At 26.6% G+C, this 19,801-nt stretch overlaps 3 protein-coding genes across 24 annotated transcripts; 1 reads left to right on the forward strand and 2 right to left on the reverse strand.

The window, feature by feature from the left end:
- Positions 1 to 31: 31 nt before the first annotated feature.
- Positions 32 to 19,523, forward strand: Ssl1 (general transcription factor IIH subunit 2 Ssl1). 14 transcript variants are annotated; one of them, XM_086912891.1, is made up of 9 exons: positions 16,803 to 17,011; positions 17,472 to 17,552; positions 17,636 to 17,837; positions 17,910 to 18,038; positions 18,112 to 18,285; positions 18,375 to 18,631; positions 18,709 to 18,973; positions 19,065 to 19,206; positions 19,290 to 19,523. In XM_086912891.1, exons 2-8 carry the CDS (start codon positions 17,494 to 17,496, stop codon positions 19,194 to 19,196), a joined length of 1,218 nt encoding a protein of 405 aa, XP_086769017.1. In that variant the 5' UTR covers positions 16,803 to 17,011; positions 17,472 to 17,493; the 3' UTR covers positions 19,197 to 19,206; positions 19,290 to 19,523. The 14 variants fall into 14 exon arrangements, with proteins under 14 accessions (XP_012341709.1, XP_086769023.1, XP_086769020.1 ...); XM_012486255.3 differs by lacking the exons at positions 16,803 to 17,011; positions 19,290 to 19,523 and adding an exon at positions 32 to 413 and having other exon boundaries at positions 19,065 to 19,237; XM_086912897.1 differs by lacking the exons at positions 16,803 to 17,011; positions 19,290 to 19,523 and adding an exon at positions 127 to 413 and having other exon boundaries at positions 17,636 to 17,729; positions 19,065 to 19,237.
- Positions 506 to 8,636, reverse strand: LOC100865195 (uncharacterized). The gene is made up of 30 exons (XM_086912994.1): positions 8,359 to 8,636; positions 8,137 to 8,278; positions 7,900 to 8,071; positions 7,671 to 7,809; positions 7,319 to 7,583; positions 7,102 to 7,205; positions 6,572 to 6,766; positions 6,371 to 6,496; positions 6,132 to 6,233; positions 5,892 to 6,013; positions 5,599 to 5,799; positions 5,410 to 5,503; positions 5,261 to 5,328; positions 4,844 to 5,003; positions 4,670 to 4,773; positions 4,383 to 4,578; positions 4,106 to 4,327; positions 3,607 to 3,759; positions 3,376 to 3,520; positions 3,100 to 3,267; positions 2,774 to 3,035; positions 2,380 to 2,697; positions 2,119 to 2,317; positions 1,868 to 2,028; positions 1,634 to 1,798; positions 1,386 to 1,545; positions 1,192 to 1,320; positions 998 to 1,121; positions 772 to 901; positions 506 to 697 (listed from the first exon to the last, which is right to left on the reverse strand). Exons 1-30 carry the CDS (start codon positions 8,515 to 8,517, stop codon positions 577 to 579), a joined length of 4,806 nt encoding a protein of 1,601 aa, XP_086769120.1. The 5' UTR covers positions 8,518 to 8,636; the 3' UTR covers positions 506 to 576.
- Chro (chromodomain-containing protein chromator) lies at positions 8,712 to 16,696 on the reverse strand. 9 transcript variants are annotated; one of them, XM_086912889.1, is made up of 12 exons: positions 16,596 to 16,672; positions 15,288 to 15,386; positions 14,690 to 14,832; positions 14,338 to 14,578; positions 14,096 to 14,259; positions 13,897 to 14,033; positions 13,521 to 13,730; positions 13,339 to 13,421; positions 12,794 to 13,231; positions 12,158 to 12,478; positions 10,898 to 12,070; positions 8,712 to 10,762 (listed from the first exon to the last, which is right to left on the reverse strand). In XM_086912889.1, the coding sequence occupies exons 2-12, from the start codon at positions 15,340 to 15,342 to the stop codon at positions 10,665 to 10,667; spliced, it is 3,063 nt and encodes a 1,020-aa protein (XP_086769015.1). In that variant the 5' UTR covers positions 15,343 to 15,386; positions 16,596 to 16,672; the 3' UTR covers positions 8,712 to 10,664. The 9 variants fall into 9 exon arrangements, with proteins under 9 accessions (XP_086769015.1, XP_012341698.1, XP_012341694.1 ...); XM_012486244.3 differs by lacking the exon at positions 16,596 to 16,672 and adding an exon at positions 16,278 to 16,468 and having other exon boundaries at positions 10,898 to 12,478; XM_012486240.3 differs by lacking the exon at positions 16,596 to 16,672 and adding an exon at positions 16,278 to 16,468 and having other exon boundaries at positions 10,898 to 12,478; positions 12,623 to 13,231.
- Positions 19,524 to 19,801: the final 278 nt, after the last annotated feature.

Genomic DNA, 19,801 nt, shown 5'->3' on the forward strand with positions numbered 1-19,801 from the left:
CAAGGAAACACAGTAAGTCATCAAAAATTCCAAAGTGTATCGGTGAATAAATGGAGGACTGATCATAGAAAGGCTCACACTCATGAAAGCGAAATTGTATTTTTTCCTTAATTATAAATTCCAATAATATAATTATAGAAAAACGAACTATTTTATCAATGACTAAGATTATATAGTTATAAAGTTACGTTTGTGCTCATATTATTTTTTATTTTCTCGTGAATGAATTTAATTAAATAGTGTTAATCAATTATTGTTATAACCATAATTATATTCGTAATACGATCGTAAATATTCGTTAAATTAATAAAAAACCGGTTTAAAATTCTCAAGTGCTAATATATTTTGAGTTAAAATGTCTCAAATTTCCTGTTGTATTATGTTTTATGTAACGTGATGGAATTATATTATTGGTATGAATATTTCTATTTTCTATTCTATTTTGCACATTTATATTATAATTTAAGAGTATAATCCTTACTAATAATGCTATATAATATTTTAATTTCTTTTTATAAACCGTTTTTATTATTTTCAATCAATCAATCTAAAGTAGAAATATAATTATTTGTCCTTTTATACACCTGGAGTATGATATTTTTCATCTAATGTACCCTCTCCATAAAGTTGACATTCTTCTATATTATATGGGATATCTGTTAATATTTCTAATATTTCAACTAATTCTCCTGGTTTTCTGTATATACAATAGTTATTGAATATAATGATTAATATAACAAATAATTAAATATTTTTAATTAATTAAGTTACTTTGGTTGAAAAGATATTGTGATCGTAAAATCTTCATGATTGTAACGACTTAATAATGTTCCATATTCTTGATCAATCATAAAATCATTGATCTTAAACTTTTTATTTATTTTAAAGTTTACATTACATACTGTAAGAAATTAAATAATTAGATTTAATCAAAATATATATACTAAAGTAAATATTAATATAATACAATTATTAAAAAAAATAAATTTAATTATACTTGACAAGTTTTTGATTGTTAATGTTAATTTCTTTGTATCACCTATGTAAACAAGACCAAAATCTAATGTATATAATGATAATTTTAATATTGGAAACCATATTTGTAAAATTAAATCTATATCCTGAAAATACACAAATTTAATGTATAATTATTTAAATTGAAGCAGAATAAAAAAGAAAGATAATTAATACCTCTATATGTTTATCAGAATATATAATGTGCAATGATTCTTTTAATGTGACTTTTGGGTAGTAAAATTCTTGATTTGTGCTCAATATAGTTTCAATTAATTTCTGTTTTACAATACATATTATTGTTATCTATAAAAGAAAAAGTATTATAACATATAAAATTTACTTTTATAAGATAAAAATAAAGATATTACTTCAGCATATTCATTTGGATTTATGCATAAAATTCCAATTTTACATTGATATGATTTTGTATGTATTGTAATAGATTTAATATAAAATGGGTCATTTGTTTCTAAAAATATTTCTATTTTGTAATTTTTATTATTATATAATAATAATTTTTTTGTTAATCTAAAAAAAATATATTAGATAAAGAATCCAGTATATAATTTCTGTATTTTTGAAAGAAAAATATCTGTAATTTTATATTTGTACATACTCTATTTGTTTTGTTTTACTTTGTATCACTTCATTGGCACAACATATAAATGTTTTATCAAATTTATTGAAATATAATTGAGGTTTAATAATATTTGCAGTAATATCAATTTCTACAGGAGAAAAATATTTATCTATCTGTCTAATATAATAATTTTTTCTATACCTATTATAAAGAAATATCCTATGATTCACTATAAATTTTTAATTTATATTATTAGCTAATTGTACAAACATATCGCTTGGTGAAATTCGTAAAAATCCAAGAATTTTGCAAAAAAATTCTCCTTCAATAAATTCATCAATTTCCTTGATAAATTTATATTTATCAAGTTGTATATTAATAGTTAAAGATGCACTACTTTTGGGTGAAATGAACATTTCTTTGGGAGTAACCTTGAAAAATAAATTAAAAATAAAATTCTTTTATCATATTTAAAGAATATGTTTTTTTAATTATCTTCTTACTTTGCAAATTTTTGTATTAATTAAACCATAATAAGGAAGTATTGAAATTTTTAATTCTATGTCATGTTGTTTATTTGTATTTGAGTTTTTGCATTTGAGATAAATTTTACAATCATGTTTACACTTTAAATTGTCACATTTATTACAGTTTTTGGAATGTTTATTTATTAGAATTTCATCATTAGATATCCCAGATGAAGTCATAAAAGAGGATTCCCTAAAATAAAATGTAATTGTATACTTTTAATAATTGCAAATGCTGATATTAAAAATATTTACATATAACTAGATGTTGTAGAGTCAGTTATATCATTAATTTCAATAGAATCACATGTATTTAAATTCTTTGATGAAGAAAAATTTATATGTTCTTCTAAGTGTATTTCACTCTCAGTTTTTTTATTATTTAATCTTAGTTGTGATGCTAATTTGTCAGTAAATGGAGTCTGGATGGTAAATACTACATTAAAAGGCATTTTTTTTATAATTGGTTTAATTAAAAATGTATGCCAATTAATAGCTATAGGTACTACACTTGTATTTGTCAATAATATTTTTCTGTCATTTAGGCGCATACCTATAGCTTCAACTCCATATCTGCAAATATATATTTTTCAAAATGAGAAAATTTAAAATTTTTATTAAAATTTATGAAATATATTTTTGAATATACTTAATAACAGGTATATTAAATTCATTTCTATCAGAAATTGATAATGTAATTGGTGATCCAACAACTTGTACACATATTCCTACGGTATATTTTGGTAAACCAATAATATTTATTTCTAATTCATCCATATAAATACCCCATGTATCAGCAAAAACATAAATATCCACAGATATGGCTTTGAAAGGGCCAATATCTGAATTTAAAGGATCGACATAAATTACTATACCTGATCCAGGTTGTTTTGCTTTATATAATGTTTCTTCTAGAAAGAAATAAAATAATGTCTTTAATTAACTTAATAGTTTCATAAATAAATAGTATGTTACCTACTAATCCTTTTTTTTGACCAAACACTCGCTTATAAATAGATTTAATTAAATCTTTTTTTGATTTCCATTCACATGTACATCTGATAGGATAAAAATTTTTTATACTAAGCCAAAAATTAGTTGGAATTAAAGTTTCATTTTTTATTATAAAAGTTTTCTTTCGCACTGAAAATTATAATTATTTTATTGGAAATATATATTTATTTTTTTTTTCATTTTAAATAAAATATGTATTTTTAATTTAAAATATCTTAAAATAAAAGCTTAAAATACCTGTTCTTAATGGTAAATTTAAAAATTCTATTACAATAGACTGTGTAATTAATGGAAGATATCTTTGATAAAATGGTATGATATTTCCAGAGGAAATTATATTTTGTGAATAATTATTATCAATTTGTACTCTCAGATTGCTTGTCTATTTGATATACAGATTATGATAATTTATTTAATATTTTTTTATTTTTTTTTGTTTTTTTTGAATTGACGAAAACTATTGATTACTTGAAAACTATTGATTTCTGAAGTACTCGGAAAATATTCGTTTGATTCCTCAACAACCACTTCTTGTATCAAAGGATCTGTTGAAGCATCTTTAAGAATCTCTCCTTGATCTAAATCCATGTTCATTATTTCTCGTTCTTCTCGATTTTTATACTTGTTTAATATTTTTTAAAAAATTATTAATATTACATTAACATTAATTATTCATTTTATTTTCATAATATAATTTTTCTTTCATAATTTAAAATATTAATGTCGTAATTGTTAGTTAGTTACAAAATAGTTTAATTTTTTTTTGAATAATATAAAATTAATAAAAAGGTTTTTTAATTCATAAAAAATTAAAAATTTGAAACTTCATTTAAAAATTCATTTACATTCAAATTTTGAAATTATTTATTCAAGAATTTGATTTTGAAAATTTAAAAATTTTTAATTATAAATTGAAAAGTATTTTTTTTTTATTTTTAATCTTCGATAAAATTTGAATTAAACGTACCATATATTTTTTAGATTTTCCTGCCATATCAAAAGCGAATTTAAAACTGTCTGTCCGCCATTCGATTTTAATAAAATTATTCTTTAATTCTAATGATGTTTTGTCATTTAAAGGAAAATAAAACGTCACATAAAGTGGTTCAATAAAACATTCAATTCCTAACATTATTATTTTATGCAAATCTCCTACAAAACATGGTATAAATAATGATTGTACGATTCCCTAAAAATAAAGAAAAATTAAATTATATTTTTAAAAAATTAAATAAATATCGAACCTGTTTTATAGGTGTAATAATTATCTCCATTTTTTGGATATTTCCAGCCAATATTTCTCCTTTTTCAGGACATACGCAAAGTTTCATTTTTGTTGAATCTAAACCATTAGCTTCGCCCCATAAATAATTTAAGGGATTATTAGCGAGATTTCTTAACACTAAAACATAAGTTTCTTCTATGCCAATATATAAAGTCCTGTTATATGATATTAATAATAATTTCAATGATATGATATTTTTTATGAATATGAATTATTTTAAAATTTTATTTTATTTTAAATACATACCTTGTAGGTCTGATGACACCCATGCTTATTATTTTTTCTTGCCATAATGGTTCAAATTGTTTTAGGTTTATCAGGTCGAAATGAGAGAATAATTCATCATCTATCTGTAATATTATATAGATTCGTATAATTTTATAAAGATGAAAATGAATGAAAAATTAATAAAAATCTTACTAATTGAGATACTGATTTATATTCTTCTTTAAATTCTATTTCACTTATTTTTTCTTCTTTTTCTTTTTCTTCTTCCTCTTCTTCTTCATAATCTTGTTGAGAATATTTGTAATCCGGTTGTATTATGATATATTTTGATATTTCTTCAGTTTCTTGATCACTGAAATATAATTTTTATAATTAATAAATTATTTAATTTCAGATTTTTTTGTATACTACTATTATAAGAAAAAAATTCACTGTGATTACGGTTTTTGATAAATATTGCAGCAGTTTAATCAGAATTATATATTGTTGTGTTTACTTCATGTTAGAATATTTTTTCGGGAAGGCTTATATATGTTTATAATAAACGTATAACTGATACCATGAAAATCTTAAAAATTATAAATTAATTCAATGTTAAAATCAACGCACATTTCACTTTTATCATCCATCATGAATTGCAACCGAATTTCAATATCGGCAACCCAAATATCTACAGACTGACGACAAATATTTTTAAAAAAATTTTAATATTTTATTAATCGATATAAGTTGATGAAAAAAATTGGGAAATAATTTACTTTCTTGCATTTTCGCCGTTTCGTAGTGCACTTTTTAGTTGTTACTGTTATTTCACTTGGAATCGCATCGATCGGTATATCTTCCACATATAATCTAAAATAATTTCAATTATTTAAAATTACTTTCACTGTTAATGATATTATTACGTGTGATTATTTTTTTTTTTTTTTATAATCACATAGACTCACTGTAGAACAGCAAAATAATAATTTGGCTGTAAATTTGTATATTCGGCGGTTACTGTGAAATAATGAATAGAAGTTGGTGCAAAAATTCCATGACTTGGTTCAATATGAAGAAGTTGTAATGGAAAATGATTCCCTTCGTTTATTTTATGATTTTTTGTTTGCACATTTCGTTTCTTCCAAGAAAAATACATGCTTATCTCACTGCGCGAAATAATTAAAATTTGTTATACTTTATCAATAGGTTAATAATAGAATTCTTTTTTTATTAAATTTATAATATGAAAAAAGTATACCTAATATTATTTATGGGAATAATGCATTGTCCAACACCATCAGGAGTATCAGTGCTCAAGTTTATATAATACCTCGAATTATTATCTACATCTTTCTTAGATGATTTTATTTTTTTCAAATGCTGCAATTTTACTTATTTTAATTATTATCCTCTGTTTATCATAAGTATATAATACTTTGTAATTTGTGTTTAATATCATGATTACGTGTAAAGAATTTTTAATTAAATTTATAGATACTTTACTAAGCTGGATGAAATTTGGTTCATATAATAATCCATCTCCGATTATTTCCGTTGTAATTAGGGTACAATTATTACATAATATATATATTTTTTCCACCTGTTAAAGTAAATATTAAAAAAAGTGGAAAGAATGAAATTAGAATATAATTATATTATATATATATATATATATATATTAATATAGTATGATAGTGTATACTGTATGCATGTATATATTGATTATTTTTAATTTACATGAATGCCATAGTATTCTGGCGCAAATTTCATATGGAAAGTCATTTCTTCGTTTTTATTCAATAAAAAATATATTGGCCATATAGTAAAACAAGATAATTTCAAAATATTGTTGTCTATGATATTCTGTTAAAAAATACATAATGTATAAAAATATATAAAAAAATTAAATTAAACGAGTTAAATAAGAAATGATTTTACCATAATATTCATGGAGAACCAATTCATTTCGCTTATTATGAAAAAGCATCCACTTCCACCAATATTTTTCAATTTTATAGGTACATAAACTTCTTCTCCAATAAAACCTGTTTTGCAATCGAAATTCATGCTTATGAAATTATCGTTAATGTCACTTGTCAATGTCAATAGAGAGTCGGTTTTAACACTTGTAGTCTAAAAATTAAAATCATGATATGATAATTTTTTATTGTTTGAATACGCGACGAAAAGTTTCTTATGGTCATTTATTTTAATATTAGATTTATATTATATTTTAATATTATGTATTTTTATTTTTTATATTTTTCTTGTTATAAAAATTAAAAAAAAAAAAAAAGCTAAAAACTAAGATAAAATAACATCAAAAAGAGAAAAAAAAAAAATACTAAAAACAAAGTCATTTTTATTATAATTAATAGAATAACCATTTGTTGCCAATTGAAACCATAAGAAATCAAATATCAATTATAATAGTAGAATAATCGTATCATAATTATTATGTATCGTACATAAAATGTATCTATACTATCGAATGATATTACATCTGACTGCCAGTCTTGAATAAAATCCATATTATAAAATTGAAAAGGTATCTCATCTGATCGATAAAATCCTATTGAAAAAAAAAAAAAAGAAATTTTATGTAATAAAACAGTAAAAAACACATTTCTGTTTTTACATTTCACTTTCTCATTTCATTATTTTTTTATAGATAAAATTTTGTACCAAGTAAATGGGGAGGATCTTTGTATCCACACATTCGAATGATCAATGGACTTCCGTGTTGAACTTTTACTATCAATATTTCATCTGGTGTATCGATTTCGTCACAACGGAAGAAAATGATCAATTGTATTGTCAATCCCGGTGGAATGATATTTTTATTCTCGATCACGGGTTTTATCACAATCCAGAATTTAGAATGATATGGCTGTTTTCTTAAATAATATCTTACAGGGATATTATCAATATTTTTTATCGTAATTATTTTCTATTGTGCAAGAAAAAATGTCAATTATTAAAATATATTTTTTGCGATGCAAAAAAAAAAAAAAAAAAAAGAAGAATCGAAACCAACCTTATATACTTTCCTCAATTCGAAATTTTTAAATTCTACATAATTCGAGCTCGCCAATAAAACTTTTTCTTTTTTTAATTTTATTATACTTTTTTGGGGTTTTCTTTTTATAATTATTCGTGATATAAATTTCTTAATTCTGATGAGCAAAATTAAAAATTATGATTTTAAAAATAGAAAATTATAAAATTAAAAAATTTTTAAAGTAATAAATATTTGATGAATATACTCGTATTTGAAATGAATTTTTGATAAAGTTGAAACATCTATTACTGGTTGTTCAGGAATACATTTTACTTTTGGTCTTAATCGTGATGATTCTTCTACCAATTGTTTGTACATATCCCATGTTTTTAATTTTGGTACTTCCACTGTTAATTCGCTGGGATGAACTATTTCATCTAAAATATATATATTTCACAAAAAGATATAATTATAAAATAATTATATTTCTTCAATTTTAAACCTAGATCTTCTTCTTTTCCTTCTTCTTCATCAAAATCAATATCGACAGACTTTGGTTCATCGTATTTAGGCTCCTTTTGAACGTGTTGTTTTAATGTTTGTATTTGAACTGGACAAGCATCTTTTAATTTACTTTTATAAGACTATACAAATAATTCTTGTTCTTATTTCATTATTTTTATGTAATACTTTGAGTTCTTAAAAATATCAAGATAATACTAACATAGAGTAAAATATTTGATTTATGTTGTAGAACTACATTTTTTTGAGCAGTTTTAACGAAGCTATACGACATTTTCCAATCATGACCCTTGGATTGCATCCTTTGAAGTCTTTTTTGAATAAATTGTGCATATTTATTTTTATCCATATTATTGGCCATGTTGATAAAACTTTCAGGATTCGTTTTCTAAATAAAAATTTGTAAACGAAATTTTTATTATCGTTAACAAATGAAATCACAATGGCATTGCATGCTATACCGTTTCAAACAAAACATAAGAAAATATATACATTGTGATTAAGAAATAATTGATCAAAACTTAATAATGAATAATTAAGAAAAAAATACATGGATTAATTTTAAGACTATGATTTATTTGGAAACAATTTTTTTTATATAAAGGTTTAGAGAATGAAGTTCTATGTACAAAAGGATTACATTAGTAAAATACTAGGATTTTATATTCCTGGCCATACTTCGTGCAAAATAGTTTCTTTTTATACTGAGATATAATTAATAATAGTTCTTGTTTCGTGCAGTTTTTTCTTTTTTATTTTATTGCGAGTCTTAGACTGCTTATAATTAAACGCTTGAATCTAGTTTAACCCTATATTAGATATTAAAATCCACGAAAACGTCTGATTTCGCTTGACGTGTCTGCGATTTAATCACAATAAGGTACACTTATTTATATTTATTATCCGTAATTCATGAATATAAAGAATTCATGTTTTTTCGTTTTAAATTTCATATACATATACATGTATGTATAATTGTTTGTTTAACACGCATAAATATTATATGCATTTTTTTTAAAATGTTTTTTTTCGTTTCTTCCACGTGTACTTATGACATTATAGATTACGCTTTGTACAATCTAATAATACAAACAAGCGAAAAAGATCTCACAGATACTTAATGTTGTCATGTAATGTCTACAACATATTATATCGCGTGTACAATAAATCCATCAATTTTTACATAAATCTCTTCGTCTTAACATATAAAAAATTAATACACCTTTCTTTCTCAAAAGCATATGTTTCATAAAAGCGGTCATTGTATTATAAGCATTGTAGAAAATAAATCTTCGATTAATTGTACGTATAACTATCGAACAACCTGGAAAGGAATGGGAACTTGATAATAATGAGACGCGCGTGATGTTCCATTAAACAACACTGTATTTTTCGTTCTTTTCTTTTTTTTTTTTCTTTCTCGTCAAAGCTTTATAGGTTTAAAAGTTATGTGTTTATTCTTTTTTATAAGAGTGCACTTATTTTAATCTATCAAGAATAAGCATACAGTCCATGAAACGCAAAAAGAAAATTTTAAAAAGAGAAAGAATAAGATAAAAAGAAATATTTTCTTGTGCTCGCGTAAGTTAATTTATAATAATATCAAGTTTATTAAATTTGTATTAATCTTCAACATTATTTGAACTACAAATCAAAGGAAATTATTAGATTTATGTTAATCATTTACGAAGATATTAGAACAGAGTCAAACTAGGTTCAAGCTTTAAAAATTCATCGCGATAGGAGTAATTTAATTTTCGATTTTTTTCTTCCTCTTTTTTTTTTCTTTTCTTTTCTTTTCTTTTCTTTTTTTTTTTCTTTTTTAATAATAATATTTACACTCTTAAGTGCCAATTTGTTTTTTTGATAACTGGTACACTCCTCACGACGCTTCTAGAACTTGATTAAATATATTGCGCTATATAAGCTTGGACTTTGTATGCGGGGAATAAAGGTCTTTATTAAAAGCCTGTTATTGTATTGTGTGGAAAATATAAAACCCCAGATATTATACTTCACTATCCTACAAATACAATGCTTAGTTCAAACGTATAATGGTATTGTTTTTATTGAAGATGCAATATGTTTCCTTTCGCATTTTTTCGTTTTTTCTTTCTTCGCATTTATAAATTAAACAAATAAAAATTAAAATTCCGGCGGATTTAGGACACTGAAACATGAATTTCTAAAACATAATTATTTATCCATTAATCTAAATTCTAGATTTCTGTATTTTCGATCCTGTTATTTTTTTCTTTTTTTCTTTTTTCTTTTTTTTTTTTTTTTTATAGTACACCAGCTATGTGTTTATTTCTTTCTTTTTCTCATTTTATCTATTTTAGCTGGAAAAATTGTAAATAATTTTGTCCATCGCAACTGTACGAAGTGAACGTTCTTACATATATACAACCCACGATCACCCCTTAAGCGTACAACTTCCATTGAAAAATGTATATTCGATGCATCATCGTTTATTCATTCCATATGATATTAATATTAAATGTCTCTTCACTTGCCGAGTCCAAGTGCAGCATATTGTTCTTCCGTCACTTCTGTCATCATCAGGTTTCCATCAGGTAAGAGTAAAACTACTCTTCTGGTACCACCTAATATAATAACACAATGAAATGAATATTAATTCAATATTCAATTTTTTCTTTTTTTCTACTATATCAATCTTTTTTTTTTTTTTTTGATGCATCCATTTAAATAAAATGAATAATTAAAATTTAGTATATTACCTGGAGTAGGTTCTTCTGCTTGTACGACTTGAGCTACAACTTGGCCATGACCATCACCGTCTTCTTGTCCCTCTGCCACATCTGCTGTATTTGTGTTGTCCATAATAGACATTACCATTGGGTTTTCGGTAGGTTCCGCTCCACCTTCCTTCACATAGAACTGTGAAGCTAGGTTTACTTGATCAGGTATTAACTGAGCTACAGCTTCTGCTACAGCATGGTCCAACGTTAATACGGATCCATCATCTCCTTGTTGTTCCGTGGTAACATATACGCATTGTTGTTCGCCATCAGCGTCTCGAGTCACCAATAACGTTTGACCATCTTCAGCTTGGCCAGCCACTTGGTAAACAACACCATCCTCCCCGGTTATTGTTACTAAATTCGATGTATCCTCAGCTACCTTCCTCTCTTCCGATATTTTCTCTTCAGCTTTAGTTACATCAGTAGAAGCTATTGCTATTGTGCTAGTCGAGGTAACTGTAGCTGTAGTTAATCCCGCTGCAATAGAGGATTCACTGGCTGAGGTTGCTTCTGTCAATGGTGTTGCTGTGGTTGTAGTTGGCGTAGTGACAGCAGGAGCTGTATCATCCAAGCAAGGAAGATCCGGTGCAGGAACGGATACATTTGTCAAATTGATCTGCGCTGATTCACTGGTTTGAACAATTGTACCTGTTGTTCCACCGGGACTCATTTCGACTCTCATTATTCCACCACCTTCTGTAAGAGAATCAAGGGATGGTAGAACTAATTCCGTGGTGGTAGTTGCAGCGGTGACGTCTATACTCTCTGATGTAGTTGTATTTGTTTTAATAGTAGACAATGGTGCTCCAGTAGGTTCAGGTTCAGGCTCTGGTTCGGCTGGTTGTTCAACAGGTTCACCATCTGGCCCAATAATGCGTCCCGTCAATGGACAGAGAGTGAACGGCCTAGGAGGACTGTCAGGTTCCGTAGTAGCAATGGTATCGGCTTCGGGAGGTGGAAGTTCTGGTTCACCCTCGCTGCTACTTTCTTCGGAGCCTACTTCGTGGAATTCCATGTGAAGTCCATCACCTTCCGCCAATTTACTTTCTTTCAGTTTATTTCCTGGAGTGGTCGCTGCTGGTGTTTCAGCCAATTTCCCTCTACCTCGGCCGGCAGTAGCACGAGCAGCTGCTAGGAGGCCACGGCCACCTGGTTTAACGATACCCGCTGCTTCTTGAGCTTTCCTTTTTGCCATTAATAATTTTTGCTGCGGAGATAATAATGACTGTGGCTTACCAACTGGTGTTTTCGGCGACTGTTTAGCCTGTTGCACTGGACTAGTTCCAGACTTTACCACTTGCTTTGGCTGTGGACTAAGCACCGTAAACTTCGGTCTAATCTGAGTAACATTTCCAGGACTCACCGAGTTACTTTGCGTAGTTACAGCTGTCGTACGTTTTTGTAGCACCTGACGCGTTTGCTGGGACTGAACTTGTCTCGGGGCTGGTGCCCTAACAGGTGTGCGAATTGTTGATCCAATTCCAAGTACGCTAGTTGGTGTCGTCGCACGCAGTGGAGGTCTCGGTAACAAAGGACGACCGTCCGCACTGCGTTGGCCTGTAACAGGTCCAGGACGTATTCCTGTACTTATTCTTGGTTGCAAAGTTATGGGAGCCGGCACCGCGGTCACGACATGTATCTGCGGTAACTGTGTCGGATCTGGTTTCGGCTGGATCTTTATAGGCTCTGTTTTCTGTGTACCTCCTGCTTTACTCGTAACAGGTTTAGAAACTACTTTCATCTGGGTTACTACTTGACTTCCATCCATTTTAGAAACCACTTTTACCGGTGTAACAGAATTCGATTGTGATGCGGATATTACTTGCTTCCTCACTACATTAGTATTATCTCGATTTTGAACCATCAAAACACCTTGTGTAGTCGGCGAACCTTTTACAGCCAATTTTCCGCTAGGGGACGAATCCAACTTGATGATGCCATCTTTCCGTGACATTACGTACACGCCGGATGTTAAGTTTGGCATTTGCTTTGGATCAACTTTAACGACTCCTTTGGCATTCGCGACTAAAACCGGTGGTTGGTTAGATTTTGCTCCTTCGGGAGATTGAAGTCCCAATGAAGTCGCAAGATCTGAAGACGAACCACTTGCTCTGTTAGACCCGTTCGATTGAGCATTGGCACGATTAAATGCGCGTTGAATCACATCGCTTCGACCCAACAATTTTTCCTCGTCGGACTCTCCAGTCCAGTCTTCATCACTACCTGTGTCGCCTTTCGCTCGTTTAGCAGCGCTACTGCCTCCATCCTCAGAATCGCTCTCGGAATAATCCATTCTCCTTTTCCCTAGTACTAAACAAATGTATATATCTTGATATTTTTGTTATGTTCGTAATAAATATAAATTTTAAGAAAAATTACAAAAACTAATTTAAACCATATCATAAAACTATACATACGGTCATTATCTTCATCTTTCATTGAACCGCACCATTGCTTCACTTGATCCATTGCTTTTGATTTACTTGAACGCATGGGTCGTCTACATACACAAGATTTATTACTTAAGGCAGTATTCTATTGAATGTACAATATATGCTAACAATTTTATAAAATTTTAGGCAAAATATAATTGCCTTACCCTACTTGAGCTGCAGTACTTGGTCCAGGTTTAGCTTCTGTTTTTATAATTGTTTTTTGAGCAGGATTACCACCCCGGCCTGCTGCTTTTGCATTTGCCTGTTGCTGAGCTGCTTTCAATTCTTTTTGCTTAGCAAGATTTCTTTCAAATTCTTCTAATAAATGTTTACATGTGGCTACATTCTCAGCAGGTTCCCATCTATTATGTTCGCTGTAATTATTTGTATTTTTTTATTGTAAATATTTATATTTTTAATATCTTTTTTTATAATTTTCTAATATCTTTTTCATTATAATTTTTTTATAATTAATTTTTTTAATATAATTTATAAATTATTAATTCTTTTATTCCAAAATATTTTATAAATTATACTTACTGTCCAAGACCCTCCCATTTTAGTAAATATTCTGAACATCTTTTTTTCGGATTAAATCGTTTTGCTAATATCTTTTCTACTGTATATTCTTCATCACTTGAATCTCTATCTTCATCACCAGCTTTATTAGATTTAGCCTATAATATTGCAATAAATTGTAAGTCTTTAAATGATAAAATAATCATGTAAGAAAACTAACCTTAAGTTTTATTGTAGGTTTCAATTTTGGTTTTTCTTTTTTTTCTACTTCATCAAAAGATTCATTACTTTTTTGATTCTTTGCTTCTGAAATTTTACTATCTTTTTTACTATCATCTTCTGGTTGTCCGTTCCTAATTACTTTGCGAACAACTACTGGTTTTCCTGTAAGAATACAGAATAACTTTAGAACACTGTTTATTTAATAAGAATAAAATAAAAAATTGTTTGCAAAAAAGCCACCTTCTGCATTAGAACTTATTTGATTCTGTCTTGGTACATCTTGCATTTTTGCATTACTAATTTTTGTAAATGTTTGAATGGTTTTCCCAGCTGCAATCCAGGAATCCCTTATGTGCGTATCCATTTTACACCATTTTTGATATAACTTCCATGAGTTTGTTGAGTCTCTATCTGAACCCTCTTGTTGGATTTGGGAATCTTTCCATAAAAGAAAAGCCCAAACTTGTGCTTTTTGTTCATTCTATAGTAATAATAATATTATAAAATAATTATATTGAAATATTAATATTATTTCTTAATTGTATAATTATTTAATATATTTGGAGAATTAAAATTATGAGATGTTACTAACATTACTATTTTCACGAAAATGTGAAATTTGGGTACAAGCGCCTTCTTTTGTACGATGTTCTTGAAATTCTTCAATAAAATGAAAAACTGAATGGCACTGTCCACACACAAGAACATCTAACCTTCCCATCTCTTCTTGTGCAGCTAATGATATAATAAAATTTATTATTTTTTTAATTTTTAATCTATAACTACTACATATAATATATTTAAATAAAAAAATTTTTTTATATTTATAGAAGAATTAAGACTAAGAACTAAAATTGGCCAATTCTCATTGTGTTAAAATATTCACTTTTAAAATTCTTATTAATGACTATTAATTTTTTTATTGTTATAAATTATCTATAATAAAAATGTTTTGAATTTATATAATAAATTCATTAATTCATTAAAGTAAATTAAAAGTTATTTTATTTAATATTTTATTTTATAATTAAAATTATTTAATTATATCATTATATTTTATTTTTTAAATGAATTTAATATTTAATATTTATACATATAATATAATATTTATATATATGTTTACAGAAATAGAATAAATAAAAATTGATTATTTACATGGGATAAAATCAATGAAAAATCATAAATATTACCTTTAATAGCAGTAGGATTACTACTGATGGCCGAAGGGCCATCGCCACCCTCCATTTTGTTTAATAAAGTATTTGGATCTCTATCCACAATGTTTCTTTCTATAAAAAGAATATAATTCTTTTTATTATTTATCATAGAAAATTTATATATATATTTTATTATATACATAATATTGTATATTATTTATAATATGTATATAATAATTATATTAAGTATATAATATAATAAAACAAGTAATTAAAGATTTATATAAATATATTCTGCTTATTTTTTAAAAATTATATTACAAATTTTAAATTCATTATTCAATCATATATTTAATAAAATATTGAGCATGTTTTATTTTAAATAAATTATAATTCATTATTATTAAAATTAATTTAATTAGTTTAAAATTTTTAACTAATTAAATTATTTAGACTCATTAAGGAAATTAAAATTAATTACTTCAACATTTATGATATTAGTAATTTTATATACAATAAATTTATATAAAATTTTTAATTTATATTAATTAAAAAATGCATGAATGAATCTTTTCAAATTAATTTTTGAAGAGTTTATTACTGTAACTTTAATGAAAAAATATTCTTTTTTTTTAAATAAATAACCTAAAGATGCTTTCATATTTCATTTGTAATATACGGAATTAAAAAGGGAAAAAAAATCGTAACATTCGGAGTTCGAAGTTTCGCGGGCGTCAGAAAAATTTACACGCAACATGCCGGTGGAAATCGAACTGCGAACATTTTTTAACAAGACACCACTGTCGTTGTTACGGTAATTCAAAGGATCACTCCATACATACTGCTGTCATTGATAATTTTGTAAATCGTCTATGATTTCAAGCATTCTCATGGGATATTTTTTGCAGAACCTTTTATTTAAATTAAATGAATTCCCGCATAAATGGTAAGACGTCGAGACACACAGCATGGAGTCATTGTAAACGCGGCCAGTGGCGTAAGTTACCAACGAATAAAACTCACAGATAATTCGATCTTGAAATAATAACCGGTTCACCGTGAAAGATCGTTACCGATAAATGCAGCTATTCTAATTGCAGATAACAGGGGTGTTTAGAATTTACAGAAACATTTAGAAACGATGCCATTGCCGCTGCCGCCGCCGCCACAGACTCGTCCTCTGTCTATCATGAGCAAGCCGATGCTCGTCAAGATGGCTCTCGTCACGAAAACTCTCTTCGACTATTCACTTCCTGTCTATCCATGAATATTTTTCGAACACACTTGTCCGTTACCGATTTCAACGCGATCGACTTTCAAACTAATAATATCGACTTACACCTGCTAAACCGTAGAAAAATCAGATTTCCTTGATCTGGATAATTGCTGTTGCCGCACGAGATGGGATGAAAACAGTGATCGCGTCTGACGACAGTAGCGCCATGGCGCCTGCCCGCCACGGCAACAGCTTACCTTTTGGCGGGAAAATGTTATTCATTAATTCTATTTTATCTCCTTTTGATTGAGATACTTCTTCTATAAGATTGTATTTTATGCTTGAAATATTATAGCTGAGAAAAATTATTAAAAAAAAATAAAAATTTATTTTTTGAAAAAAGATATAATTGTAAATGCTTTAATATCTATTTCAAATGTACCGCTTTTCTACATGAAATTTATCTATGTTCCGGCATTGGATCGAGTTTAGAAAAGGAAAGTTTATGTTAATTGATGTCAAGAAAATTTCGAAAATACTTGTTAGTTATTATTCATAGATTTATAAATTTTATATCATTAATTGTATTTACTTTGATTGTTTCTTTATTTTGATATATTTAAGCTTTATCTTTATGCTTAATATGTTTATTCTAATTTATGAAGAAAAATTTAAAGTAAATAAATGCTTACGTTAACCGAATAGCGTGTAAAAGTTGTATACATATTTTCATATGAGTTTATTAGATATTTTCAAGAATTTATTTCTTTTTTATTTACAATTTTATATTATTAATATTTCAAAAATACAATAAAATTTACACATTAAGTTTTTCAATCATAATATTAATACGTCATTTCTAATATAGTAATAATATAAACAACATTAACCTTATTTTTTCAACTTTGAATAAAATTACGTAAAATAAGTATTGTTTTAAATTCTTAAAAAAGTTTGAATATATAATTTATTAATTAAGCGAATTAAATGTTTAATTGCAGCATTTATTTCTGAAATTAAAAAATGGCTGATGAAGAAGAAGAGAAAGAATATAGATGGGAGACTGGTTATGAAAAGACATGGTATATATTAATATTTTTTAAATTATTTTAATAAATTAAGTTATAAATTATACAATTATTGTATATAAATAATTTTTACAAAGGGAAGCTATCAAAGAAGATGATCATGGATTATTGGAAGCATCAGTTGCAGATATTATTCACAATGTTAAAAGAAAGCGTCAGATGGAAAAAAAGGTTGGTGCTAGATTAGGAATGATGAGGCATATTTATGTAATTCTTGATGCTTCAGAATCAATGTCTATTCAAGATTTAAAACCAACTCGTTTTTTATGTTCATTAAAGGTGCTTATTAATACATAATATATAATTATTTATTTTATTGAATTTTTACTTACAAATATAACTTAATTTAAGCTTTTAGAAGATTTTATTGAAGAATTTTTTTATCAAAATCCTATTAGTCAGTTAGGAGTAATTATCACAAGGAATAAAAGAGCAGAAAAAGTTAGTGAATTAACTGGAAATTCTAAAAAACATATTAAGGTAAATTTTCGTGAAATAATATTCTTATTTAAAATTCATTTATTTTGTTTTATAAGTTTTTATTCATTTGTAGGAAGTACAAAGTATGCAACAAATTACTCCAGCAGGTGAACCTTCATTACAAAATTCTATAGAACTAGCTTTAAAATCATTACGTCTTCTACCATCACATGCTAGCAAAGAAATACTTATAATAGTGGGAGCACTTACAACATGTGATCCAGGAGATATCAATGAAACTATTAAAGTATATATTAATATATATTTTATTACTATTAATATAATAATATATATATTAAAATAATTATATCGTAATATAATTAATTTTGATTACAGAATATGAAATCAGATTCCGTCAGGTGTAGTGTGATAGGATTGGCTGCTGAATTATATATTTGTAAAAGAATGGCTACAGCAACTGGTGGAGAGCATGGTGTTGCACTAGATGATAAACATTACAAAGAACAATTAAATATGCATATAGATCCACCACCAGCTGCTACTAGATTAGATGCTGCTCTTGTAAAAATGGGTTTTCCTCATCATGCATTACATTCTTCTACAAATGATTCAGCTATGGCAGTTTGCATGTGGTAAGTTATTTTTAAACAATAGTTTTTAAATAATAGTTCATAAATAAAGAAGCAAGAAAATATTTTTTTTTTTACAGTCATGCAGAAAGTTCAGATGAATCTGTTAAACTTCTTAGTACAGGATATCTCTGTCCTCAATGTCTCAGCAAACATTGTGAACTTCCAGTAGAATGTAGAGCATGTGGATTAACTTTGGTATCTGCTCCACATTTAGCACGATCTTATCATTATTTATTTCCTGTTGAACCTTTCAAAGAAGTTGAATATAGGAAAGAAGTTACATTTGAGCATCCTTCAATTTGTTATGGTTGTCAAAAAATATTTTCACAAAAAGATAAAAAGGTATGATTAATGGAATTTAATAAGAAAAGCATGCGAATTTAATTTGCAAAATGTGTAAATTAAAAATATATTAAAATATATTTTTTTCCAGGTGTATATTTGCAATAAATGTAATCAAACATTTTGTTTAGATTGTGAAATATTTATTCATGAATCTTTACATACATGTCCAGGCTGTGCTACTAATCCTGATACATATCAAAAACCCACAGATAGAATTTAATTTATTTAATGTATGTAAAATAAAATTAATAATTTTAATAATTTTTTATTTTAATAATTTATTTTAAACGAAATAGAAAATATTATAACTTAGGGCCAGTTTTATATATGAAGAATTTTTATATTGTGGAATTGATGATACATATAAAAAATATTGTCTCTTATTAAAGAGAAATGGATCAATGAAAAGACAATAATAATGATAATAAATATTTCTTTTTCATAATAACCTGTTAAATATTTACATAATAAAGAATTATTTTTGCAATTCATGTAAATATAATAAATATATTTATATAAATAAATTAAACAACTGTTCTAATCAAAATATATATATATATATATCTATATTCATAATATTTTTAATAATAAATTACAATAATTATTACAAATTATAAATCTATTACTAATATAGTTTATTACTTAATTAACAAATTTTTACAACGTAAACAAAGAACGATTTAATTAAAATTAAAAAAAAACTCAAGTTAAAAGATAGAGTTTCTTTGTATACAATTTTTCTTTCAAAATTTGAGAAATCCGAAATCTGCGACCGGTAATGTAGTTACTTTAAGAGTAGCTTTTAGTGGGGGGTAATCGTGGTTT

Source organism: Apis florea, unplaced genomic scaffold, assembly GCF_048593485.1.
Source record: "Apis florea isolate Af1SG1 unplaced genomic scaffold, ASM4859348v1 contig_3493_pilon, whole genome shotgun sequence".
Lineage (NCBI taxonomy): Eukaryota > Metazoa > Arthropoda > Insecta > Hymenoptera > Apidae > Apis > Apis florea.

Bases quoted from the DNA above. Each gene is read 5' to 3' on its own strand.
- LOC100865195 (XM_086912994.1), bottom strand. From the start codon at position 8,517: ATGGCCAATAATATGGATAAAAATAAATATGCACAATTTATTCAAAAA. The intron at 8,279-8,358 runs GTTAGTATTATC...TTATTTGTATAG, and splicing joins AATCAAATATTTTACTCTAT to TCTTATAAAAGTAAATTAAA. The intron at 2,029-2,118 runs AATACAAAAATT...TTATTTTTCAAG, and splicing joins TTCCTTATTATGGTTTAATT to GTTACTCCCAAAGAAATGTT.
- Ssl1 (XM_012486255.3), top strand. From the start codon at position 17,494: ATGGCTGATGAAGAAGAAGAGAAAGAATATAGATGGGAGACTGGTTAT. The intron at 18,039-18,111 runs GTAAATTTTCGT...ATTCATTTGTAG, and splicing joins ATTCTAAAAAACATATTAAG to GAAGTACAAAGTATGCAACA. The intron at 18,974-19,064 runs GTATGATTAATG...ATTTTTTTCCAG, and splicing joins TTTCACAAAAAGATAAAAAG to GTGTATATTTGCAATAAATG.
- Chro (XM_012486236.3), bottom strand. From the start codon at position 15,342: ATGGAGGGTGGCGATGGCCCTTCGGCCATCAGTAGTAATCCTACTGCT. The intron at 13,731-13,896 runs GTAAGTATAATT...AAATAATTACAG, and splicing joins AAATGGGAGGGTCTTGGACA to CGAACATAATAGATGGGAAC. The intron at 10,763-10,897 runs GTAATATACTAA...TTATTATATTAG, and splicing joins AGCAGAAGAACCTACTCCAG to GTGGTACCAGAAGAGTAGTT.